Source organism: Manacus candei, unplaced genomic scaffold (assembly GCF_025592945.1).
Source record: "Manacus candei isolate 608988 ecotype Guabito, Panama unplaced genomic scaffold, ASM2559294v1 h1tg000005l, whole genome shotgun sequence".
Lineage (NCBI taxonomy): Eukaryota > Metazoa > Chordata > Aves > Passeriformes > Pipridae > Manacus > Manacus candei.
In genome coordinates, this window is record NW_026138053.1 from 23,708,298 (window position 1) to 23,735,159 (window position 26,862).

Genomic DNA, 26,862 nt, shown 5'->3' on the forward strand with positions numbered 1-26,862 from the left:
GAGATGGTGCTTGTGGTGGTAGCCCAGAAGATGGGCACAAGTCTGAAGGGGGACAGCCAGGCTCTGATCAGGTTGAGCTTTGTCTGGAAGAGGGTTTCCATGGTCCCTGGCAGTGTTAGGGAGGCTCTCCCTGGTATGATACATTGCTGGCCAGGGCTGCTTTCCTTCTCTTTTCATCACAAAGCAACGGGAGATGGGGGTCAGGGCTTGGAGAGGGAAGGTGTCACAGGCTATCAGCAGCCCTGGTCCTAAAGCATCCCCATGAGAGGGACCACCTGCACTGCCTGGGTAGGATGAGGCAACCCTTGCAGGTCCTGGGAATCTGACCTGGATCCATCCTCCCTGTGCTGGCAAGGTGGACATGCCCTTGCCAAGCACCCTTGGGCAGCAGGATGAGCCCAGGGGGCACTGGGAGCTGCAGAGCACGTGGCTGAGCTTTCACAGCTCAAGACATTGATGGCTGCTGAGGCTGAGCTTTGGTTCAGGCAAGGTGGAAACTCCCTGTGGAAACATCCCAGCTCAGCCACAGCTCAGCAAGACTCCAAGGGGTAGCAGCACCTTGTCAACAGGGCCTGGTTGGACACTTAAAAGCTTCCTAAATCCTACAGACATGTCTAGGTCTTACACACCCTTCTCCAGGAGCAACCCTGAGCCTGGACAAGAGGCAGCAGGTGCTGGCTTCTGAGGACCTGAGTGGGAGGGGAAGGAAAGGGCACGATGACACCCAGGAAAGCACCCCAAACTCAGCTCCCTCCTGCCTTTTGATTCATGGGATCAAGGCAGGGACAGGGAGTTCCCTCCTCCTGCCTGGCCCAGTGCCGAGCCCTGAAAACAAAGCACTTCCAAGTGACAGGACGGCCATATCTTTCCAACTTCCCATCCATCTTTCCCACATCTTCGCAATAAAAGCCCTGTTGTCCTCAATAACAAAACGTGGAGCGATTCATCAGCAGGCAGCACACCCCTGCTCCACTCCCTCCATGCCAAAAACCCACAGCTCAATTACTGTCACCACTGGCATCAGCAGCCACCCCGGGAGGGGACTGCCACCTTCCTAGAGCTCGTCTCTGTGGAAAGAGGATGTGATCCCACCAGGGATGGATTTGCCTGTAAAGAAATCATCCACACTCCCACCATCCCAAGCCAGCACAGAGAACAGCCCCCTGGCTGAGCCTTTCCCCACCACACCAGGCTTCTCCAGACCCAATACCTTCAGGTTCACAGCTCTCAGACCAGGAGGTCCCCAATGCCCATGACATCAACCCCGGGAAAAGGGGTGATTTTGTCCTTTGCAACATTGCCTTTTGGCCACTAACTACAGTGTAATGCTTTAAACCAGTGGCCCTGAGCCCATGGACAAGAGAAGATACCCCAGTGCTGGCCACAAGCACGGAAAACAGGGAACCATGAAGTGACCCTGGCAGGAGTGATGCTGCAGCAGCTAGCAAGGTGGGAGCAGGGATGGGCATCAGCAGGTCCCCAGAGAGCTGACCAGGAGGCACAGCCAAGGAGAGCCTGCAGGAGCTGGGAGGTATTTAGCCCAGCAGGAAGAAGAGCCAGGAAAGATCCAGCCAAGGCATTTAAAAGGCCACTCAGTGAAATTAATGGTCGCTAAGTTAGAGGCAAACCCAAAGAGAGATGCTGCAGAGCTCACTGCTGCCGGCTCGCACCACGCTGCCAGCCAGGCACGAAGCCTGAGCGGCTCCCTGTGCCTGGGGAGCGGGAGGCCAAACCCCAAAAGTTTTCCTCTGAGGATTAACACAAGTGGGGATTTCACAGCATGGCTCCTGCGAAAGCCACGTCCCCTCCCTGCCTCCCACCCCGGCCGCACGCTCCAGCCGACGGGCAGACCGCGGCGCTTGGCCCCGAGCCACCAGCCTGTTTGGGATCTTTTTGTATCATTTTCCTGAAAGTCTGCGAGCAATTAGCACCGGCTTAAAAGGAAAACAGCACGTTAGTGGGGCGGCGCAGCCAGCTCCCCAGGCACCAGGCACATTTGCCTAGATGAGAAGTGTGGGAACTGCTCGGCGAGTCCGTCTGTCCGCCCCGGCACGGCTAAACCCACCAAGCATCCTGCACTCCTCCCCACCACAGCCACTGCTCCCATGGGGGAAACACCCAGGTGGGAAAAACCCAACTTCTCCAAAAGCAGCAGTGCCTGGGGGGCTCAGGACCACCTCTAGTGGCTCAGCTCGCCCCTATGTTTCCTTGAGGGCCCCAACACCTGGTTCAAGCGCACAGAGACAGTGCACACCTACCCCAGCACAGAATCACACCCCTGCTCCACCCTCCAGCAAGTGCATGGCATGTGGGTGAGGAGATATCACAGAATCAAGGAATGTTTGGGATTGGAAGAATCTTAAAGACCATCTCATTCCAATCCCCCTGCTGTGGGCAGGGACACCTCTCACTAGACCACATTGCTCAGAGCCCCATCCAACCTGGTCGAGTCTGAAAGGGCAATTGCTTCCCTAAGCACTGACCTAAGCATGAGGTCACTGCCAAAAGTGACTCTCCAAACCCCCATGGCCCACTTTTCCAAGGAGATGAGCCTGGGTTATCACATCCAGAGCTGTGTGAGAGCTGCAAGACATCAACCCCGTGAAAATAAGCTCCCATAGCTCCAGCTGTGCCAGGTTTTGAGAGGCCAAGGGTAAGAAAAACCTCCCAAGGGACAGCAGGAACATCTGGCTGAACCAAGGGATATTTTATCCCCACACTTCATGTCTGTCAAACAAGCATCCTCCCAGCTCAGGGCTGGAGCCCACCAGACAATGCTCTGTCACTGCTTTGTTTTCTCTCACATTAGATGTCTAATTACACAACCTTCCAGCCATCCAAAATGCAGAGTAGCCCTAGCCTCCCTCCAAGCCTGGTAACGAAAGCCCATCTCTCTCCAGCCTTCTCCTACTCCTCCTTCGTCTGGTTTCTCCTGGAAGATCATTAGGGAGCCGATAAAAATAGGTTTTCTTATTGATTTATCTCCTTTACCCAATGCTCTCTCCCCTGAACCGTTGACTTGTTTCCTTAGCAACTCGGCCGATCCCTGTGCACGCCCCACCTGCAGCTCCATGCTTCCCATCCAGAGCCTTTGAGGTGGGAACAGTGACCCCAGGCCATACAGGCATCTCCCCGAGCCATGACCCAGACCACCTGGAGCAGGCACTAACCCCAAGCCTGGAGTTGGACCACCCTGGTGGGTCTGTAAGGGAGATGTTCAGCCACCAGCAGATCCTTTCTTCCAGCTGCAACCTTCCTCTTCACCTTCCTCCCCAGACAGAAGCCCAAACAGGCCTGCCCAGGACATCTGTATTGCTAAGGCAGGGAGTGTTCCCAGCTCCCATCCCCAAAGATAGATTTATGGAGCTGATGGTACATTGATGCAATCTCCACAAGAGGCTGGGTATGAGACAAATCCCTCCCCGGATGCGGGCAAGGGATGGGAGCTATGGAGAGCTCCACTCCATCCCTCCATTTCTCAGTGCCTTCTCCCACTCCTGGGCAGGCAAGTGTGGAAGCAGCAGAAGATCCAGAGGAGTGAGGTCACGGGGGCCTTGGGGAATCCTACTTCCAAGTGCCAGCAAGAAGAGCAGGAGCAATTTAACCCCTTAATCTGCATCATCCAGCTCAGTTCCAACACCTCGTAGAAACTCATGTCTCCATTTCCCCACCTCTCCCCAGGCTTTCCCAAGGACCTGCTGCTCTGAGGGGCTTTCCCTGCTTCCCAGATGTCAGTGAGAACGAGCTTCAGTTTCTACACACATGAACTTCATCTTCCTGGTCCCAACCCCAGCACTGCTGCCCGTCCCACACAGACATGGTGAGACAGGAAGAAAAACCCATCTCTTCAACACCCCCCTCCCTAGGACCCCAAAGCCCCTCCTCTCAGCTCCATACCCCAGCAGGAAAGAGAGCACCTCCTCTCCAAGGCTGTTTTCACAGAATCACAGAACGGTTTGGATTGGAAGGGACATTAAAGATCATCCCATTCAAATCCCCTGTCGTGGGCAGGGACATCTACCAGACCAGGTTGCTCAGAGCCCCATCCAACCGGGTCTTGAACACTTCCAGGGATGGGGAGTCCACAACCTCTCTGGGAAAGAGAGGTTTTTTGTTTCCAGGAAAAAACAGAAGTGCCAAGTAGAGTAAAGCCTCTGAGTAGTCCTAATTCAACTCTGGGATTCCCCAGCCCCACAACACTTCCCTGGCTTGTCCCTGAGGACAAAAGGGATCTTCCCCCACCTACAAGACTATCCAGTGCCCTCAAGCAGCCATAGAGCTGTGAACCCTCATGGCTGTCCCTATCCCTGCATCCCACCACCCATAACTCCCAGCCCACCTGTGCTGTGCTCGGGGTTGACAGAAACCAGACCCCAAATCCTCCCACTACCCTTTAAACACGAGCTAGCTCCTATGTGCCTGTTACACCCAGGGTCAGGAGAGCGAGCATAGGCTTGAGGTTGTGCTTGTGTCCCTGCACAGCTGGCAGGGAGCACCCAGCCTGCCTAAATCCCACTGCACAGACATGCTCACTCTCTGCAGTCACAGACATTGCTGCTTATGACTCCAAAATGTGCTGGTTTGGTTTCCATCAGGGGTTAAACAGAAGGCAGTGACAGCCAGGAGTCCAACGGGGCAGAGCTGCCCACACTGCTACTGCTCCTGTAAGGATTCAGGATGTGGGATGCGGGGTCTGCCTGACACGTGCAAACAGCTCCATGGAGAAGCGTCTCCTTCTCCCCCACCTCACCCTGGAAATCAAATCTCTCTCCTCTCCTCCTCCTTTTCTTTTTTTTTTTTTTTTTTTAAACAAAAAAGAACCGCATCATGTGATTTTCCTGCCTTAACATCAGTTTTTTAACTTTGGTTGCCACAGCAACAGGATGCAACTTGGCGTCACCATGACAACAGCTGCCTCTGTTTAAATTCACCATCTGACAGGCAGCCTCGCTCTCCCCGGCTGTCAAAAAGATGGACCTGCCATTACACCTACTCGCCCCTCCCAAAAAAAAAAAAAAAATCTAAAATCTGATGAATGAAGGGCACAGAAAACAGCCTGGGAGAGGAAAAAAAAAATAAATAAATAAAAAATACGTTCTTGGGGAGCGCAAGGAGTGGAGCTGCCCAAGGATGGCACGACATGGCGCAGCTCTTCCCTAGGGAAAGCAAGACCTGCCGGAATCTTGGCTGGGGAAAAGCAAAGGTACAGAAGATGCTTGGCCAGGTGACACTGCCAGGGTCCCTGAGGGGCACTGCCCACACAGTGTCAGGTCTAAGCAAGACTCATCACGAGCAAAACAATTCAGGCACACACGGACGTGCTTCCCACGGAACAAAATCCCCATGACTGTTGGATTGGGAATGCACCCTGGGGCCCTGCAGGCACTCGGGCTGCTCTTGGCCAGCCCAACACCAGATTTGGTCCTCCAAGGGGCTGAGATAGGAGAAACCTCTCACCACAGGGAACTAGATCCTGATGGACATCCCTCTTCCCTGCCAAACTCGGGGACAGGTGGAGTGGCCAGAAAGATGCTGTCCTTGGGGACGCAGCCAGAGCCACACAATGTCATCTGGCCTTTCTGAGGCGGGAGAGGGATCTTATCCAGGTCAAATGTGATTAGGTAGATGAGGAACGGAGCAGATATGGATGAGCTGCAGCCCATCTCATGTGCTAACTGAATTGCAGCTTTCCAGGCAGCCAAACAAATGAAATCAGGGCGAAAGGCCTGGCCATCAGCAGGAGGAGAGCAGGCAGGACGAGGCTGTGTTTCTCAGGGAGAAGAGGAGGAGATGTTCCTACAGCCAAAACAGCAGCTGCCTCACATTCTGGGCAGGACGGGCTAAAAGAGCAGCTCCAGTGGAGGTAACGCACTGGGCTTCCAAGCAAAGACCTGCCTCCCCATAGAGCTGCATCCCAATCCCAGTTGCTCCTGTTTCTCCTCCTTCCCCTCCATGCATCATCCCTATTTACACTGGGAAGCCAAACTGCAGAGGCTGCTGGTTATAATTACACAGTTACCCAGCAGATATCCAGGCCTGAATCACCAGATATTTTTAGCCCTATTACCTAGTCAACTGGAGCTGGATGAAGAAGAGCCTTCACTCCTCCCTGCGCTCCACTCCAGCCCCCTTGGCTGTCCTCGGTGCTGTGCCCACTCCAACCCATGGCACAGGGACTGGCCCATCACCCTCCCAAAGCCTGCAGCTCTCATTGACCATGGCCAAGATCCAATGCTCACCTCCCCAGAATGCCCTCATCCAGGAGCAATGCCATGGGCTGCAGGCCAGGCAGCTGAGGTTTTCCTGGCCCTACCAAAAAGCATCGACTGCCTGTGCCAGGCTACAGCTACAAAGACAGGAACAACTTGCCAGGCCAAGCTAACCAAAACTCATCACTAAGAGGCCTTGCCCATTCCCAAGCCCTCAAAACTCCAGTGGTGCAGAGGAACTCCAGGGTGGATGAGTTTCTAGGAAAGAGATGGCAGCCAGGAGGAGGACAGGCAGGAACGCTCAGCTCTCGCACCTGGAGCATGCCCATTCCCAGCACTCACATGGGAATATGTCACTTACTTCTGGAAAAAAAAAATATAAAATGAGCCCATCTCCCTCATGCATTGCAAATTCCAGGAGAGAATAATGCCGGGGAGTTTTTATCGCGTGGTCGTGGAGCTCCAGTCTCTAGGAGACAGCGGCTGCCTGGAGATGAGACATCACGCCGGCACGGGACCCCAGCCCACGCCGGGAGTGCCAGGCCAGCAGCAGCACCCCAGCTCCTTCTCGCCTTAAAGGAGAGCCGAAGGGGCGAGGGCCCTCCCACACCCCGCTGAAAAAGCACATGAATAATTTGGCACATTCTGGAAAAGCAGGCAGCCAGCCGGGCCGCTGCCCTGCAGGGCTCTGCGCTGAGCCGCCGCGTCCCCGTCCTCGCCACCGCACCAACGCTCCTGCAGCCACCCACCCGGTGGGCGCTGCCAGGAGGGGCAGATTTAGGGGTGCCACAGGGAATTCAGGGCCCCTCTAAGCTGGCCCTGCACGCCCAGGTCACGCCCTCAAGCCTGGACACATTGCAGTTCCCCAACCAGGACGAGTTCCTGCTTTGCAGAGGTTTGACCTGACATGTTGGAGCTGCAAAGGGACATTTCCCAAGCGACGCTCAGCAGGGTGGGTGACCTGTCCTGCATCCCTGTGCCTTACCAGAGGCCTTTCCCCAAGGTACCTGTTGCACCAAACCAAAGCACTGCTGCCTGGCACCAGGGAAAGCCCTCCCATGCCCGCTGGAGGAGCCGGTAACTCAACCAACAAGTTGCGGGGAGAGAAAGCGGGAGAGGCGAGAGCTGCATGGAATGACTGCTGCAGAACATGGCACAGGGAGGGTCCTACAGCCAAAGCTTGGCCACACTGAAGTTTTCAGGCTCAGGTCCTCCAAGGGGACAAAGCCCAGGAGGGGTCTCAGGGGGCAGCAGGGCACTGAGCCCAGGCTGATGAGGGGATGAGTGCTGCGGTGCTGGGCACCGGCCAAGGCACCCGGGGGCACCCACAGGGAGGGTGGGAGGAGAGAGAAGTGCGTGGGGATGTATGAAAGGATGGAGGAGCCGGGGAAGCAGGGGGGACATCTGCACCCACCACCCAGCCCTACGAGGGGGGGGATCCCTGGGATAAAATCACAGATCCCCGTGCCAGCTTCTCCAAAAGGGCCACGGGGCACAGACAGAGGTTTTCAGCATCCTTCCCTCTGCCGCAGGGAGGGGGCAGCCAGTTCCCAGAGCTGCCGTGGGGGGCCGGGGGCTGCAGGGCGAGGATGGCTGTGCCCCTGCCAGGAGTGATCTGCAGCAAAGAGAGCACACACAGGAGCGACAGGGCCGCCACCCAGCAGCAACTGGAGATTCATGGGCTCCCAGGGAGCTGTCCCCAACGGGATGGGTGGCTCCACGTGGGGTGGAGTGACAAAACTCCAGCAAGGCATCAAGGCACACAGGAAAGGCCACGACACCACCACCACCACCCCCTCCCCAGGCACACGCACAGAGCATCCCAAAGCACGCAGGGTTAAACCGGGATCAGAGCACCCCTGCTCACCAGCATGGGGGGCTAACAAATCCAAGCCTGAGGAGGGGCTGGGGGGCTCCCTGCAGGGAGAAAGAGCTCAGCTCCCGTCAGGTACAGAGCAGAGGACAGGAGGGGAAGCAGCAACAGGGCGAGGAGAGCATCCCCGGGGGACGGGGCACCCCTCTCCGCACGCCTTACCTGCTGGTTAGTGCCACACACACGTGTCCTGGGCGGCCACCGAGGCAAATCCAGGGAGCAAGGGGGGGCTCGCAGGGGGAGCAGAAAGGATATGGCCAGTCAATGAGCTTCTTGGCATATTTCCTGACTATGTTCTCTTCCCCAAAGAGGAAGAGCGATCTGTTGACGGTGAAGCAGTTCTGCCGGACGGGGATGGGGTTGTACAGAGCCATAGTCCGGGCTCTCTGCGCTTTGGTTTGCTTGAAGGCTCCCGGGCTCCCTCCTGCAGGGGCAGGAGCTCCTTGCCGGCTCCGGTTCTGGTCGGAGCCCCCATCTCCAGAGCCCAGCCTGCCAGCCACTGCCTCCCCAAAGCGAGCCATCCTGGAAGAAAACACACAGGTGAGCCAAAGCAGCAGCACCGAGGCGGCGGGGGGGTGGGAGAGAAGAGGGAGGGGGTTGCGGGGCGCAGTCCCAAACACAGCCCCCTCCTCCTCTCCGGGTGATGCTCAGCTCCGTCTCTCCTCCATCCCTCCAGGAGAGCAGGGACTCGCGTGGAGGAGAAGCGGCAAGGCACGGCACCGGCTCAGTGCCTCCGGCACGGCATGAGGGGCACCCCGCTGCTTCCAGCCCCCCCCAGAACGGCCACTCGGGCAGCAAGGAGGGCAGCGAGCCCTCCTTCCTGCTCGCCAGAGGCCGCAGCGGCTCAGTCCCTAAGCACCTTTCACCACGAAGCAATGGGTTAAACCCAGCCACATCCTTCCCACCGCTCTGCCTGCAAGCCCAAACCAGCCCCTTTTAACCCCCCCCCGCCCCCCCCCCCCCCCCCCCCGCTTCAAAGCAAGCAGAGATCAGGCAGGGAAAGGGCTGAGATCCAAGTCCTTCTATCCACCCGATCGCAAAGGAAGACAATTCGGTACAGCACCCAGCGCAGCAGCCGAGGCCGGGGGAACAGGTTGCAGCGTGGTCCGGCTCAGTTGGAGCCAAGTGTCCAACTCCTTCCTCCCGACTCCATCTTCAGCATCCTGTGGGAGCCCGACCACCCATCTGCTGGCTCCCCGGGGCAGCGGGCAGGGATGGAGGGCAGAGCCCCCAGGCAGGCACCAGGGATGCTCAGCCCTTCGCTGCCAGGGCAGGAGCGCGTAAGGCGGCGTCGGCTTCCCGCAGGAGCCGGGCTACGAAATTAAAGGCTGCCGCGCCTCTGCAGCTCGGGGACAGCTCGCTTTAATGAAGTCAGTGGCAACACAGGCGCACACAAGCGCACACACACGCACAACACGCCCGGCTCGCTCCCTCGCTCCATCCAGTGCGTTCTTTTGGCAAGCACGGGAGCTGCCGCAAAGGAAAATCAGAGTCGAGGGGTGGGTCTGAAGGGAACAAAGGCAATGGGGGAGCCCTCACCCTGCCAGAAGCACCCCTCCCGCCCCGGCTGCAGTGGGCTTTCCAGCACACGGGTGCTCCTAGGTGAGTGGCTAAACTGGGGGGCAAGGGAGGCTCCCCTGCCTGCAGCCTCCCCACCGCATCTCAGCCCGCACCGAGAATCTCTCCAGCCACATGCACTGTCGTCGTCCCCCCCCCACCCCGATCCCTGGGACACTTCGAGGCTCCCGGCTCCCCGCCGGAGCCGCCCCGTCGCCAGCGGGTGCCCGGGGAGAGCCCTCCTGCTCACTCGCATACAGATCAGCCTTCTTTACATCCCTCCCCCCCACCTCGGTATTTTCTGTTTGACACATGATGTTGGCCAGAAGCAGCAGCAGCTCATCGGAGAGGTGTAAACAGCCCGGGCTGGATCTGTCCCTGCAGCAGCTGCCACGGGGAGGGGGGGGCTCTGACCCTGCTCCCCACCCAGCCAACCCATTATGGGCAGAGGACTGGGGACGCTGCTGGTGCTGCACCTCTGCATGTGCCAAGGTCACCCAGGGGTGCCCAGGGTCCCCTGGGCTGGGCTGTGCCCTGGTGCAGGGAGTACCTTGCCCACTCACCTTTGGGGAACCCCCCTGCCCTCCTGGCACCCACAGGGTACACCCAGAGATCCACCCACAGATCCACAGGGACATCCCCAAGTCCTCTGTACCCACCAGGCAGGGCACAGCCTCGCTGCTCAGCACACCCTGGGAGCTGTTCACACACAGGATCCCCCACCCCTCCCACTGAACCCCGAGGTCAAAGAGCTCCCCAGGGCCTTCCACACTTGCTGCCTGCCTTTGCCTCAAGCAGAGCACCCAGAGCTCCAACTGGTGTCACAAGACACCCTGTGTCCCCACAATGCTCTTCCCCTGTCCACAACACCACCACCAAAGTGCTCTGCAAACACAGTGGCTGCTGCCCTATCCCTCACACCTGCTGTGGGGCAGCCAGGAACACCTGAGGCATTTAAATTTAAAAAAAAAAAAAAAAATCAAGCCCTTAATAACATAAATTGTTAACTCATTTGGGCAAGGGCTTCTCCCTTGGTGCAGCCTGGCAGCACTTCACCAGGCACTTCTCCACCCTGCAGGCACTACTGTGACCAAAGGGCCACAGGGTGTGCTTTTTGTCCCAGGCTCTCATGGGTGCATTGCCAGGAGGCCTTGGGCTGACTGGGTGAGGAAGAGGAAGGATCAGGTCCTCCTCAGCAAGATAACAGAGGAATGTTTGCAAAACAGACTGTGGGATCATTGCCCCAGACAGGCACCAAGACCCCACCAGCTCACCACAATGCCTATCTGCTGCATCCCTATTGACTCTGTGCCTCCAATTAGCCTTATAACCAAAATGGGTGTCATTTTGGGGGGTTTCAGCAAGTCCCCAGCTACATCACCACTACGCTGCAGCACAGAGTAGAGCAGGGGTGGGCAGATTCCTCCCAAAACACTTCCCAGGCCACTAGCCAGCCACAGTGACCCTGGGCTTCCCTTCCACTAACAGCAGGCAGTGAGGTGGCCACACCAGTTACCAGCTAATTACAGTCCCTTCGGTTCAGTCAAGATACTGCCCTAAACAAATCAATTATAATTTGTGGCTCATCCCCTTTTCCTCCTCCTCCCCACCACCAACGCAGCATCAGGAGCGATGCCACTCTTCCCACCTTTCAACGCTGTAAGTCACTGTTAATTAAACCTGAGCCTGAGCCGATAGCCAGGAGCAGATCCTCAGCCTTGCAGAGCTCCTGCTTTGGCTCCTCCCGGCCCCCCAAGGCTTCTCCAACCCTCTAAACCTGCAACTGCAAGACCCCACCCAGCCTAAATGCTCAGGCTGTGTGGTACCCAGAGGCTGAGGAGAATGGACCCAGCACTGCCTCTGCATCCCCTGCCTGGCTCAGAGCAAGGGGCTGAGGGGGAGGAAGGCAGCCTTCCTCCTCCTGGCCCCTCAAAGCAGGAATACACAGCTTACCTGGACACTTCTGCTGGGGCAGTGGGCTATTCCCTCAACCTGGGGTTCACCCTTACCTCTGCATTTGCTGCTGCAGAGCAGAGCAGAGCACAGGATGGCCCTGATGGGAGCCTCTCTCCTGCTCAGACAGTGCTAAAGGATGGGATATTTATGAGAAAGCAGCTCCTTAAGAGAAGATTGAAAGCCAAAAGGAAAAAAAAAAAAGTCTCCAGCTATGCCAAGAGATGCAAGCTCGGTTTCCCAGGATGTTTATTGCTGTTCTCATCTTGACCCTCACCCAGCACACTGGGATCCGATCCGTGAGTCAGGAAGAAGGGTGGCTGATGCCCGCATGATTCAACACGGCACAGGGATCCAGAGCCAGATATAGGGGGCTGTTTGGGTTTTTGTGAATGAAGGAAATCCAAGAAGAGAGGGGAACAGGCGGTGCCAGGACAGGAAGGCGCTTGAGATGCGCTTGGTTTTGCCGAGACAGGCTAACACTCCTCCGGTCTGGAGCACAAGGCTGATGAGGGGGCTGGGGGTGTTCAGGTTGGAGAAAAGGAGGCTCAGGAGGGACCTTCCTGCTCTCTACATCTACCTGAAAGGAGGCTGTAGCCAGGTGGGGGTTGGTCTCTTCTCTCAAGCAACAAGCGGGCAGGACCAGAAGAAACGGCTTCAAGTTGCACCAAGGCAGGTTCAGATGGGATATTGGAGAAAAAATATCTTCACCAAAAGGGTTGTCAAGCCCTTGAACAAGCTGCCCAGGGAAGTGGTGGAGTCACCATCCATGGAGGGATTTGTAAGACATATAGATATGGCACCTGGGGACATGGCTGAGTGGTGGGCTCATCAGTGCTGGGTTAACAGTTGGACATAATGAGCTTAGAGGTTTTTTTCCAACCTAAATGATTCCATGGTTCTATGATTCTCACGTTGATATCGCCATCCAAGCCTTCTCCTTGCTTTTCCCCCACCACTCCCAGCCATGCCACCACCCCTGCAGGGCAGGGCATCACCAGAGACACGGGGCTGCCCCTTCCCGGGTGAGCCCGAGACCCCCCCATCAACCCCCCCGCCCGTGGCGGGGCCGCTGCCGCCGCTCCGGCATTGCCATCTAGTGGCAGCTGTCCCCTCCCTGCATCCCCCAGCCTCAGACAGCAGCCAGGGCTCCGTCTGGGCTCCCCCCGCATGACCCCCTTCCCGAAGGATGCTCAGAAGCCTAAGCAAATCCCCCACGCAGTTACCGCACAGCCCCCTGGAGCAGCCTCTGGCTCAGCCCAGGCACTCCGAAGTCTCCCACTTGTGCATTCCTGGGTACAGGCACCCAAAAAACTGGGAAATAACATTATCCTCTGCCAAGCCCCGGGTTGCTCAGAAAGCCAAAAGCTACTCCTCTGCTCGGGGAAAGCATCAGGCAAGTCCCTGAAGATATTCAGAGTTGGAGGTGTTCAGCCTGGGGAAGAGAAGGCTCCAGTGAGACCTTAGAGCCCCTTCCAGTGCCTAAAGGGGCTCCAAGACAGCTGGAGGGGGACTATGGACAAGGGCCTGGAGTGACAGGAAAAGGGGAAATGGCTTCAAAATGACAGAGGGCAAAGTTAGATTAGATATTAGGAAGAAATTCTTCCCTATGAGGGTGGTGAGGCCCTGGCACAGGTTGCCCAGAGAAGCTGTGGCTGCCCCATCCCTGGAAGTATCCAAGGCCAGGTTGGATGGAGCTTGGAGCAGCCTGGGCTAGTGGAAGGTGTCCCTGCCCATGGCAAGAGTCTGGAGCTAAATCATCTTTAAGGTGCCTTCAACACCAAACCATTCTGTGATTCTAATGCAGCCCAGGCAGGGTCTAGAAAGGGGGGAGAAGCTCCTCTAACATGACTGATATTCCCAGGAGCTGTGATGGACTGCACTCATCTTAGAAAGTGACTTTTGGCAACCTTATCTGAATTTATTTTTGAAATATGGCTATGCTGAGGAAAAAAAAAAAAAAAGGATCAAATGAGAATCATCTACAGTGGTGCTCTGGCCAAATTTCAAATTGGGACCGAGTAGCTGTGACTCAGAAGCACGTTTATAACCATGCAGGAATGCAAGGATTTTTCCAGGAACAGATTAATTACCTGCTGGATTAGGAAGACGATGTTCTCCCCATTTGCAAAGGGTAAGTTCTGCTGAGCTAAGCACAAAATTCCCAGGCTGGTGCAGCTCACCCAGGGATGTGGGGGGAGAAGGTCCAAGCAGCTCCAGGATGGCATCTCCAGAGGAGGGCACCACACCAGCGTCTGCCTGATGTTCATTTGTGCAGATGTTGGCAGCTGTGGCACAGGCCAGGACAGCCCTGTTGGCATCTCTCCTGCCAACAAAGCCCCAGGCTGAGCACAGCAGAGGCTCTGGGCCACCCCAGAGCAAGGCAACCCTCACCCAAACCGGGGGGTTCCCTCTCTGCCATCTGCTCTCTCTTTTCCCCAACAACCTCACCCGACTCACAGCACTGCCCATCCCACCAGGACATGCCTTCCCCAGCACTCAGAGAGATGAGCAACATCACCTTCACAACCCCCCAGGACACGTTCCCAACACCAACCCACAGGGCTGACTTTGCAGGGTCAGCACTTCTGTTTATTCACAGAGGAATCAGACAGCTGGAAGAACTAGTGACAGCCAGCAAATCTCACACCAAGCTAGAGACTCTGCCTCCAGATTTAAGTGACTGCCACTACTCCACCAACCCCTCCTGGTCACTGGGCTGCAGCAGCCACACCAAGTGTCACACAGCAGCAGCAGCAGGAGGAAAACTTCAATCTGCTTGAAGCTGAAAGTGTAATTGGTTGCCATAAAACACCCCCCTGTTCACAAGACACTGCTGGTTTTAATTACCAAGGCCCATGAGTCCAACATCCAGCCTTGGCATCTTTAAAATCAATAGGAAAACAATCTTGTAAAAGCTCTCTTTGCTGGGATGGGGCAATAACCTTCTGGAAACTAAGATTTTGGTCGTCATACAGCCCCAGCGACCAGCTCTTGCAAGTGGTGGTGGTGCAGAAGGAGCAGCTCTCACCCAGCCCTCCTCCTGCAGACCCTTCCCAAGACCCCAGCGCAGCACACCTTGCATTCCCACCCCAGGGATCCCTTTTCCTAACCCCTCTGCAAGTGATTGCTTAAGAGAATCCAGTCTGGAACATCTTTGGCCCCATTTTTTAAGGTGCCACATAAACACGAATGTAGCTCCCACCAGGTCCCACTCAAGGTTCCCAAATCCACAATGTCCAACCACACCCCAGCAGGGCCCACCAGCCTCCAGCTTCTCTAGGGGTAAGATGTCAGGACTGATGGCATGCATCAGCCATGGCATTTTAGGGAGCTCCAGGCAGAGCCTGGAAGAAACTCTGAGAGCCTCCACCCTTTTTCCTCCTCCCCTACATGCAGATGCTTCCCAGTGGCTGATCTGTTGTGACATTCTTTTGTGCAAGCAAAGGGGAGACACGTTAAAGGTGTCTCTGCAAGTCAGATGGGATGTCAGAACAGGGATCAGGAGCTGTGTATAATCTGCTTTTTTTCCTTCCCCAAGTGTTCTTCAGCACGAGGCAGGCATGGCAAGATGCCAGCACCACAGCCTAGCACCAGGTCCTGCTCAGATTGCCCAAGACCCACAGTGCCCTGGGATCACATACACTCCAAGCTAAACTCCTCACATACCTCCTGAAGCCAGAAAAGTGCCCAAACATACCACAGAGCCTTCAAGTCGGCTGTGCCCCCACACTGCATTGCTGTGGGACTGGAATTGCTCATATATCAGCACTACTGATAAAGCAGAAGGATATTGCACCTTGGATCAAAGGGGGATTCAGCAACCAAATCATGGAATCATAGAACAGTTTGGGTGGGAAGGGACCTTTAATGTCATCTAGTCCAAACCCCTGCCAAGTACAGGGACATCTTCAATCTGATCAGGTTGCTCAGAGCCTTGTTCAACCTGCTCTTGAAATTATGTCAGTCTGGAAGAGCTGAGAGAGGCTTAAAGGACAGCCAAGAAACCTGGGCATTTATGGGGACACTCCAGGGATGTGCATCCAGCACCACAAAACTGTTTTTGGTGCTTGGTCTCACTCTGCCACTGTGAAGCTCAGTGCCTGCACTCGTCCACCTCCCACAGGCTGCTCAGGGCTTTGTACTCCCCAAAAACACCAAACCCCACACCAACAGCCCCATTTGTGGGTGCACATGCCACCTGAATAAGCACAAGGCTGTCTGCTGACACCTCAAGCAGAGGCAGGTGAGACCCCATAACCCCCAAACCACCACAGATGAGGGACAGCATTACTTGGCCCCAGTGCTGGTTGCAATGATGCCACACAGCAGGGAAGGATCTTGTCACTGCCTGTTCTCCCATTTCTTACCTAAACACCCCACTCAAGTGTTCCTGGTGACACAGCTCTCCTTGGTCTAACTCTCTGCCTTAGGCCAGGAGGTTTTATGGCTCAACTGAAGAGCCCTGAAATAATCACCCATTACTAAATTGCCTGGAGTGCCCTGCTGCTTTATTTAGCCTTGAGAGTTGGGCTTTAATTAGCACTTCCAGTTGCATCCTGTCTGCTCTGGGCAGGCATGCAGCAATCCCACCTCTCAGAACAGTTATCCGCCTTATCCTGCTCTTCCATCAGATTAAAGTAAATTTCCTGCCCTGCTACCAGCTCCCAAATCCCTCTACACAACCTCTCCCCTCAGCCAAAAGCTGTGGAGCATCCCAGCCTCATACTAACCAAGCTGGCAGGAGGTGAGATCACACTTCTCCATCCTCCTCCATCTCACATGGGTCCAGCTTTGGGCAATGCATTTCTAGAGGGGCCCCCGTGAGAGGATCCAATGGGGGAAATAATATGAATATTTGAAATTTACCCTGCCCAAAAGACCAAGACTGGGCAGAATGGATAAAGGGAGACCACAGAAAGGAGGAAGGGAAAGAGCCCAGCCCCAGAAGGATATTCTCCTTCTTGCCACCCAAGACCTGCAAGAGCCAAACACCAAGCTGCCAAACTTGGTGTGTGGGAACAAGATCAGAAAAAACATCCCCAGGGCCATCCATAAACAGCCAGCAAAAGAAAACTTATTTCTAGCCTGTCAAAAGGTTGGAGAGGGATTCTGAAATGTATTTTTTCAAGTGCTACACTACCCAAAGCAGAATAAATCCCTCTTTCTCCCTCAGCATCCTTGTGACCCCTCTGGCGCAGCAGCGTTAGCTCCTGTCAAAGCCAGCAGGAGATTCTCTTCTCCCTTAGATCTCCTCTTCGCCCCCACAAGAGGCAGGTCCATGCCTGAGGACCATCCCATGCTTTCTCTGATCCTCTGCCTGCCCTGCAAGGCTCAAGTCAGACAAACACAGCAAAACACACGGTACCAGCAAGTGGGATGACAGAGGAGCCCCCTTTCTGCTTTTGGGCTGTAAATACCCCTGGAAACAAAAAGAAAGCCAGACCAGAAACCCATCAACTCCATCCCCAACCTAATGAAGCCAAACTCACAGTCTCAGCTTTCTTCAAAGCAACCTGCTGGCAATCAGGGTGGTTTTGACAAAATTACATTGTCAGGACAAGCGCCAGGAGAAGATGGAGCTGTTGAAAAATTTTTTCCACCAAGTCTGAACTGGCAGTGAGCAGCTCATGCTCAAGACAGCCAGAGAAGCCCCATCCCTGGAGCGCAGCCAGGAAGGAGATGCTGCTCCCATCTTCCAAACCTGTGAAAGAGAAAAGGCCAAAGAGCAAAACCTCTCTCTCCGAAAGCTACTCAGTGCTGGGAGGTGCAAAGAAACTGTCCCCCTTGCTGCGTCGGCAGGGACTCATCGGCTCAGCAGCCTCTGCGAAGGCAAACACCCTCACCCAGCCCCAGCAGAACATGGCTTCCGTGGTTCCTCAATGGGAAAAAGTCCATTGAAGAATTTTTAGGCCTATTTCCACTCGAGTGAATGCACGGACAAGAGTTACGGCACATCAGATACCGGTTTACTTTTCGGGAGCTGCAGCGGGAGAAGAGTGACCCCTGTGAAGTTTTTCTGACGACAAATAAAGGACTTGTGGTTTGTATCAGAGCCCGTGGAGACATCACGTGTTATGTTACAGCATCATCCACCACGGTGCCACGCTGCAAGCTTGCAGGAAAGCTACGTCCCACCAAACAACCCTCAGGCAGCTGGTTAGAATCAGCCATGAAAGATGAGACAACACCAGCTCTTTCAGGTGCGTTTTGGGAAGGACAATGCCACGCTGACCTCCTTCCCCACAGCTGGGGATAAGCACCAGTCCATTTTCCCCAGTTAAAAAGCAAGATCCTTGCTGAGGTGTGTAGCACCAGCCCAAAAGCAGCCAAACAACAGAAATGTGACATGTTTTTGATGACCCACACACACATAATCCTGTGCTGAAGGATCAGAGTGGCCTTTCCCATGGAGCATGAAAAAGGTAAGTGGAGACAAGAAGAGCATCTCTCCTCTGTTTTTCTAAGAAAGGTCTCAGTGTTTCACAAGCCACTTTGGGAAATCAAGAGTCACATTTTGAAAGCTGCGTTAGTACAATTTCGGGGACCTTCCCAGCCTTTTACAGAATCCTAGAATGGTTTGTGTTGGAAGGATCCTTAAAGATCATCTCATCCCAACCCCCTGCCACAGGCAGGGCCACCTGTCACTATCCCAGGTTGCTCCCAGCCCGGCCTTGAACACTTCCAGGGATGGGACATCCACAGCTTCTCTGGGGAACCTGTGCCAGGGCCTCCTCACCCTCTCAGTCAAGAAAATGCCATTTGGGGCACGTGTAATTAGACATGCACTGTGTTTTAAAATGCAAAATGTTGAGTTACCTTAAAAATAAACAATTGTCTGATTGGACTAGATATCTCCTGAAGTCCCTGAATTCACTTATTACCTCACCATCTCTGAAATACATATAGTATGGGGGGGGCAGGGTGTACTACACCTTAGAAACAGAGTAATAAATAACATCAGCTGTACACAGTGGAGAGGATGGAAAACACCTCTCCCACAAACATCTCCCAGCCAGCAGACAGCCCCCCTCATCAGGATCACATAGGGTTGCCTGGGAGAGGGGAAGAGGCTGAATTATTCCATGGGAGGGAAAGGATGAGGGTGCAAACGAGCACTGAATATCAGAAGTTTCACTGCTTGCACACTGCAGTGAACCATGCTCACAGATGCTCTAACCAGAGGCTGCTGAAGCAGAGGGCTGTGCTGCCATCCAGAGGGATTTCAGCAGCCTGGAGAAACAGGCAGGGGAGATGCCTGGAGTTCAGCTTCATGGCAAACACCAAGCCCTGTATCTGCAGGAGAACAACCTGGCTGGGGAGGAGCTTGGCAGGGAAAGCCTCGAGAGACCTCATGGACACTGAGCTGACCCCGAGCCAGCCACGTGCTCTTCCAAAAAGGGGCCAACAGCCTCCTGGGTTGTGTTAGGCAAAGCCAGTGGGTTCAGGAGGTGACCCATCCCCTTTGTGCAGCCCTGGTGAGGTACATCCAGAGTGCTGTGCCTCCAGGACAGGAGACACAGACTTACTGGAGCAAATCCAGCAAAGGTGACTAAGGGAGAGAAGCTGGGAGAGCTGGGACTGCTCAACCTGGCTGGAAGAGGCTCAAAACAGATCTGATCAATGCATAAATTACCTGACATTGCAAGAAGAAGGCAGAGCCAGGCTCCTCCCTGTGGCACCCAGTGACTGGACAAGAGGCAATGGGCACAAACAGCAATAAACCAAACTCTGCTTATACATAGGAATAAACTTTTTCAGTGTGAGGGGTCAGTTTGGGTCAAGCTGCCCAGAGAGGTTTGGAGTCTCAATCCTTGGAGATACTCAAAACCCATCTGGACACAATCCTGGGCAGTCTGCCCTAGGTGGCCCTGCCTCCCAGAAATCCAGCATTTCTGAGCCATGGCCAGGCCAAGGGGGAAGCTCCCTCCGAAGGCTTGTTCCTGAGAAACACAACCAGCCACGGTATGGTGCACAGCTTCAACGTTGCCCCAAGATGTGCTAATAAAGCTTCCCAACACCTGCAGCTGAGATTCCAGCGAGGGAAGTAGGAACTGCCAGGACGTGGCAGCAAAACACGAGGCAGCAGCTCCTGAGCAGAGGCATCTGCTGGGAGCCACCTTGTCTTCCACATTCAGCAGCCAGCTCCTAAGGAGCCCAGCTCCCTGGAAGAGTGGGCTCTGCTGTGCAGGAAGGCTGGGGCTGTCCCTGAAGTGCCCACCTCCCTGGCAGCCCTTGGGAGGCTTTGCAGTCACCTGAATTCATTCAGAGAGGGAATTCCTCCAGGGTGTGCCAGAAACCCAGACTTTGAGGCAGTTCAGTGAAAGATGCTGCTATTTCCGTGCTGTTGCCAGGATATTCAGTGGAACTCAGGTTCATCCCAGGTCAGAAAAGGAACTCCTCCCCAGGGATCCAAACCTTGGTCTGCACTAAAGGGAAGCAGGGAGAGCACAGGGAAGTCCAGGTCAGATACTTCTGGGAGAGATGCTTCCCTGCTGCTCAAGGCCAAGTTACCATGACAAAAGCCCTATTTCAGTGTCCCCATTCCCAGGTTTAGCATATCCACAGTCCTTTTTACCACCTGTATTACTCCTTGTGCAGGGTAAAACATAAGCAGAGAGAATCACCTTAACCAAGGCACTCATTAGGCTTTCAGAGAGGTTAATTGCTTTGCCCCGGGTTGCAGAGGACTTGCATAGGAATCATGGGTACATCTACATGAAGGATGCTCCCAGTTACATAACCCCAGGATCACCTGCCACCAACATCTCAGGGTTTTCACCTGCAGACCCCCCGCAGCTCCTGAGCTGCCCCAACATTTCTGCCCAGCCCTCCCAGGCTCCTGGACACATGGCAGCAGAAGTCTGAACAGGAGCCCATGGTGGAGAAGGACATGGCCAAGCTGCCTCTGACAGTTACTGACACTGCAAAAGTGCTGGAGGAAGAAAGTCATGTACCCACCCCCCAGGGCAGGGTCGGGAGGGAGACCTGAGGAGGGGTGACAGGCACTGGACACTGGTGTCAGAGCTGAGACCTGGATGGGATGCTGGGACACCCTCTCCCTTCCCCGGCAGCACACAAGGGGAGCAAGGGCTGCTGTTCCACAGATCCTCTCAACGCTGATGCTGCAGCCAAGGGCCAGTACCCTCTACCAGCTCCTTGCCCCCAGAACAGCACAGAGCAGCCCCCACAGAGCCCACTCGGGTGGGAGCAGGGCTGCTGCCCACAGCACAGCAGCTACACCCACTACATCAAACACCTCTTCCAAAACCACGCCACAAAGCTACCTCGCATCAGTGGCAGCAAACCAGAGCCACCTAGGGCTTGTCCCTTCCCTGCAGAGCCAAGGAGAGACAGGGTAGTGAGAGCTGAAACAGCTGCCAAAACAGCCCCAGCGCCCAGGGGCATTTCCCAGACAAGAGGCAGTGCCACCCCATGCACACTCCTGCCCTCTCCCCACCACTGCAGCCAATTAAACCCAGATGGTGCTGGGGAATATGCTGGGAAGCATCGATTGAGCTGCCAGCCCAACACACACCAAGGAGGCCCTTTGTCTCATTCAGCACGAGTAAAAAAAAACAAAAAAAATAAGGATTTAAAAAAAAAAAAAAAAAAGCCAGCTTCATTTGTAATCTGGGATGCAGAGCGTGCACATAACCAGACAGAGGCTGCCAAGTCATAAAAAGCCACTGAGATCTGTTAGCAACACCCTGTGCGTTTTCAGCTTGTTCTGTTCTCTCCCTGCTTCCCATAAAACGGCACAAAGGCAGAGCTGCAGTAACAACACGCTCCAGCCCAAAAGGCTCCCCACGGTCTGCACTGCAGGTACGGATCCGAGGGAGCAGCAGGAAGCCCTCTCATCCTGCAGCTCCGTGAACCAGATCGTACCCGGCAAGGGAGACCTCACAGACTCGTGGCATCAGAGGCATTAACTCAAAACAGGAGATCACTTCTAATTACCTTTTTCTTTAGGATCACTGTCCTATGCTGTGGGCAGAGTGCATCTCTTCCCTGGGACGCTGAAACCTGCCACCCATCACTCAGGTACTCCAGTGCTGAATTACAGCATCCCACTTCACACTGTACCACCATCCTGGTGATTTCCCTCCAGTCTCCTCTGCTCCCGTGCTCCCTGCCTGGCATCCAGGAATCAGGCTTTTCCACGCATCTTTGTTGCGGGTATCATTCCAAAACGAGAGCACAGCTTGCATTCCCCAAATATCATAAGCTAAGCTTAACAAATTCCCATGCACACTTGGCTTGTGGCTGTGCAAAAGCAGGTTTCGGTCCTGTCCGCTTCCAATTCAGCTTGAAGGTTCTCTGGGATGTTCCCTGTGTGGCTCTGCCTGTCCTTAGCATCAGCTAAGGAAGCAGCTGCTCAGCCCAGAGAAGCCACAGGAGGTTCCCCGTTTGCTTGTTTTGACGAGGAGCTTCTCTTTTGAGCTGTCTCTAAGCCAAACATTACCCAAATGATGCTGCCAGACATACAGAGCAAAGACAGCAGCGATTCAGCCACGACCACTCCATGCAGCAGCACACCCAGCCTTGGAGCATGGCAGACCTCTTCCCATACTTCCATCCCAGCACCTAAACCGAGGGATGGAGGGTGAGGCGTCAGGCTGGGACTCTGGAAAACAGGGTTTAGCGTTTGCCTTAGGCTTAAATCCCTCAGTCAAGAACCAGGTGAGCTGGTACATGCACCTTTCACCATAAAGTTAAAGCCTCCCACAGAGCCACTGCTCCACAGGCACTTAGACAGTGTTTGCTGTTCTCTGCTTCAGCTTACTCATAAAAAAAAAAATAAAAAAATAAAAAAAAAAGAGAATTTTATCCTTCCTATTCTTATTCCACTTATGGGGTTGTTTCGCTGGGAAAAGGCAGCAGAAGTGGAGTCTTGGTAAGGGTTGGACCTGCCAATGCTAGTAGAAAAAAACCTCTGCTTCTCTTCCCTCACTGCAACCCAGATCAAGAGCAGCTGAACACCAACATCTGGCTGCACACCAGGAATGCCACATCTGCAAAGACAGAGAGCTAATCCAGGGGAGCAGAGGTCTCGTGCAGCAGCAGAGAGGCACATGTTGCACTCTCTCCCTGTGCCCACCACACCACAGAGCACCCAACCAGAGCTGGCAAACAGGAGTACAAGGAGACCTCCTGCAAATATCCAGCCATTTTCCACATTCTTCATGTTCTATTTAATGTCCACTGCCAGTGGGGAAAACACCCCCCCTCCCATTGCTCAGCAGAGCCAGACCGCCCAGGCGAGAGCCCCCAGGGTGATTCAAGGCATGTGAGATGAGCCCTTCTGAAAATTAAATCACAAGAAAATTGCATTATTACTAATAAAATTACGCACAAGGAAATTAATTTGCCTTTTCTCCCCCCCATGCTATCCATCTTTTCCCAGAGAGCATCCATGGTGCTAGGGTTACCGGCTCTGCACACCAGTCTGGGCTTTGGCAAAGCTTTTGGGGAAAAGCCTCACTGGTTTATCCTAGAAAGACTGGTTTGGGTTGGAAGGGACCATAAAGACCATCTCATTCCAATCCCTGCCACGGGTTGGGACACCTTCCGTCAGACCAGGTTGCTCAGAGCCCCGTCCAACCTAGTTTTGGACACTTCCAGGGATGGGGCAGCCACAGCTTCTCTGAGCAACTTGTGCCAGGGCCTCACCACCCTCACAGGGAAGAATTTTTCCTAATCTTAAACCCGTTCACTTTCAGTTTAAAGCCATTCTCCCTTGTTCTGTCACTGCATGCCCTTAATCAAAAGTCCCTCTCCTGGCGTTTATGAGTCTGATGTTAAAGCAGGAGCCTCTGGCATGCAGTTTTTGCAGGCTGAGGGGGTATCAGGGCACCTAAGTCTGGGAAAGGAACAGATCAAGCTCCCTGGTGCTCAGCAACTTCCCAAGGAGGGACCTGGCAGAGACAGGCAGTGGGGCTCTCAGGTCCTCAGTGGCACATGAGGTCTGCAAAGCCCAAGAGCTGCCATCAGTGCCAGAGCCCAGCGTCCACCCCACACCAGAGGCTTCCCACAAAGCCACCGTGAAATGGGATGAGATGACAAACCCAAGCATCCAGGAGCTGGGAAATGCAAAGTTTGGACCCTACCAGCCTGGGGAAACACCCTATTAACCACATCGGGATGGCAACAGCCGGCACGGCCGCCCGTGTATTCCCAATGTGTTAAAGACAGAAACACTGGGCTTTGTGTTTGAGTTACTGCTGGATGGAGCAACTGAGGGCGGCCAAAGGGGCACATCCCACGCAGTGCGAGCGGGAAGGGCTCCGGCTTCATCTCCCTGCCACCAAAGAGAGCTGTAGGATCCAGGCAGTTAATTAGCGAGCAGCCGTTCTAGGGACTCACTCCGCCAGCCGACAATTAACGAGGCCATCCCTCTGCTTCCTGCCCGGCCATGATTTATTCATCTGGCATCCCCGGTGGGATGCAAAAGATAACAAGGCACCGAGTGCTTGCCGAGCCCATATGTCAATTTATTTTCCCAGTGCGGGACTGCCTGAGTCAGCGGCCAGGAGGTTCCCTGGGCACACAGGGATGAGCAAGGAGCTGAAAGGGCCAGGGAGAGCCTGCCTCAACACTGGGCTGCTCTCCAAAAAGAGCAGGAGCAGCCTCAGTGTTATCACAAGCTGTTTTATCATGGAAGCCACCCCAAAGAAACCTTACCAGCTTCATGCTGACCTGGATCTCGCCAAAGCAACGTGCCACATCTAATTAATACAGGGGCTCCCGGCTCCTTCGGGTGTTTTATTAAACATTATTCCCCAGATGAAGTGCCTAAGGCAGGGAGCTGCTCTGGACCAGTGACACTGGAGCAGGATGTGCTGCAACAGCTTCTCCCAAGCAATTCTGCTGAGCAGACACAGGGAGGGGGAGCTTGTAATTTAAATGCAGGACTGAAGCACATGGCTGCAGCCTTGGTCACAAAGTGAGTGCCAGGTGGGAGAGACTAATCCAGGACTTGGAACCGGGGTTTTCTCACAGCACCAAGGCAAACTATGGGAATAACTTAATTAAAGGAAAACAGTAAGTAAAACCAGTGGGTTCTAGCTCTGCCAAGCACTTCTGTTTTGTCAAGTTTGTTAATCTCTCCAACTTGCTCTGACTCAGACTTGAACACTTTTTGGAGCTAAATACAAAGCATAGAATCATTTGGGTTGGAAAAGAAATCTAAGATTATCAAGGCAACCATTAACCCAGCAATGCCAAGTCCCACTAAACCATGTCCCCAAGTGACGCATCTGTACAATGCCCTCGCAGCAGGGCTCGAGACACAGCAAAAGCAGGAAGCAATGACCCCAAACGCATCCAAAGCTCACTCTGCATCCAAGGAAAACTATCTTGAGAACTTCCAAGTTTCCTCTACGTCCCTCGAACCACCTCACAACTTAGGGGCCCTCCACCCAAAGTGCACCGTTTCCATGGAATGCCACCCTCCAGCTTGGAGTCGAGCAGCCCAGCTCAGGAGGAACAGGAGATGGAGCACAGTGGGTGGCAGCTGCACCACAGGGATGATGCCACCCACATGACACCCCCCAGGCTCTCCCACCAGCCCCAAAGAGGACAGGGAACGCTCCCGCTCCCCCCGGCTGCCCACCTGGGCTGGGGGCTCTCCGGTACTTACTCCCACTCCTTCCTCCGCGCCTGTGGCGTGCTCTGCATCTTGTGTGCCTCGTGTGCCTTGATAATGTCCCTCTGCTCGATCAGCCCGCCCCGCCGGCGCTTGATGACGTCCGGGCTCACGGGCACGTACTGGCCCAGCCCCAGGTCGAAGGCGCTGCCGGTGTCCGCGTCGGCATCCCGGGAGCGGGGCTCGTAGAGGGCGTCAAAGCTGGCAGCCCTCGAGACCAGGGCCTCGGCCAGGCCCTCGGGCTCCAGCAGGTTGCAGGACTGGGTGGTTTGCATCAAGCCGAGCCGGTGCTTTCGCCACGTCTCCTCCTCGGGCAGGGCCAGGACGTAGCGGGGGGAGGCTCCGTCCAGCTCAGCCCCCCTGCCCGGCGCGCCCATGGAGCACGTGCCAAATCCCAGCATCTTGGGTGTTGTTGCGGCTCATCACTCTGGAGGGGAACACGACAGAGAGGACAGGCTCAGGGGTTCGCTCTGTTTGCACCACAATTCCCTCCCTTCCCCCCGTGTCAACCAAAAGTCCCAGTTCTCCAAGGTTTGTTGGGTTAGACCGTCTCCAACCAGGCACAGCACACACACATCACTGGGCCCCCAAGGTTAGGGCAAGGGGTACCACTGCCTGCCTTGGTGCTCTTCTCCTCATCTCTCCCAAACTGGGCACCCCTGCACCTCTTGAACCTTGCAGCTCTCTGACCCTGCAGCCAGCTCTCCCTGGAGCAGCAGAGCTTCCCCTAGATGAATCACAGCAAAATTACAGGGGAGGAGCCTTGGGACACCCAGGTCAGATCACCCCTGCACTCCTTCCATTTCGTTGGGTTTTCTCTATGGGGCATGCCTGGCATGCCTGGCTGGATCATCCATATCCCACTCCAGCCCCACATCCATGGGATGACAGACAGGCAGAGACAGGCAGCACTTCATGAAGTTGGATGTGGAAATATCACTGTGACTTTGAGTCAGGAGCTACACATGGGAGCAAAAGGCACAGGAACACTGTCAGGAACACCTTGCCATGTAATTCTCCTTTGCTAAGCAAAGTAGATGATGCCCTATAGACAGGAGATGCTTGTGTCTGAGAATCTACCCAAAGCCTTGTCATGGTGAAACACCGTATTCGCACTTTGGAATTGCTCCAGGAAGGTCTTTGCTCCATCAGACCCTGAGATTCCTCTCCCATGTGTTTGCCTGTGATGGAGGTGAAAGAAGGGACAAGGGAGCTGGGGCTGTTGTCCCCTTCTTAACTACATCCCTGATACAGGAGAAAATAACCCAGCAAAGAAAAGGAGGATTTAAATCCCCCAATAATGCAGCAAACCGAGCACAGCATCACTTTAACCCCTCCTCCAGAACGAACAGGGAGGTGAAAACAGAGGTTGGGATAAAGGCTGGGAAACAGCACACCAGGAGAAAAAATAATAGAGAAAAAAAAAACAGTAACTGAGGGGACAACATAGAGCATGGCCCTTCATCCTCATCAAAATAAGCCTGACATCTCCCTGCTGCAGGGGAAGGAATGGACAGCCTAAGGGAGCACCCTATCTCCTTCAGGTCTGTGGTGATGCACTGTAAATAGAACGTATCTAAAATCACCCCCAAATTTAAACCTGCCCAGCCCAAGGGATACTC

The 26,862-nt window shown here is 54.7% G+C and overlaps 1 protein-coding gene across 1 annotated transcript in view; it reads right to left on the bottom strand.

The window, feature by feature from the left end:
• The window catches only part of CACNA1E (calcium voltage-gated channel subunit alpha1 E), a 360,562-nt gene that overhangs the window by 285,422 nt on the left and 48,278 nt on the right, over nt 1-26,862 (bottom strand). Inside the window, exons 2-3 of the mRNA XM_051805647.1 lie at nt 25,235-25,667; nt 8,338-8,604 (exon numbers count right to left, since the gene is read on the bottom strand). Of these exons, the coding sequence (XP_051661607.1) occupies nt 8,338-8,604; nt 25,235-25,641 (674 nt within the window). The 5' untranslated portion in view covers nt 25,642-25,667. The remainder of the gene's footprint in view (nt 1-8,337; nt 8,605-25,234; nt 25,668-26,862) is intronic.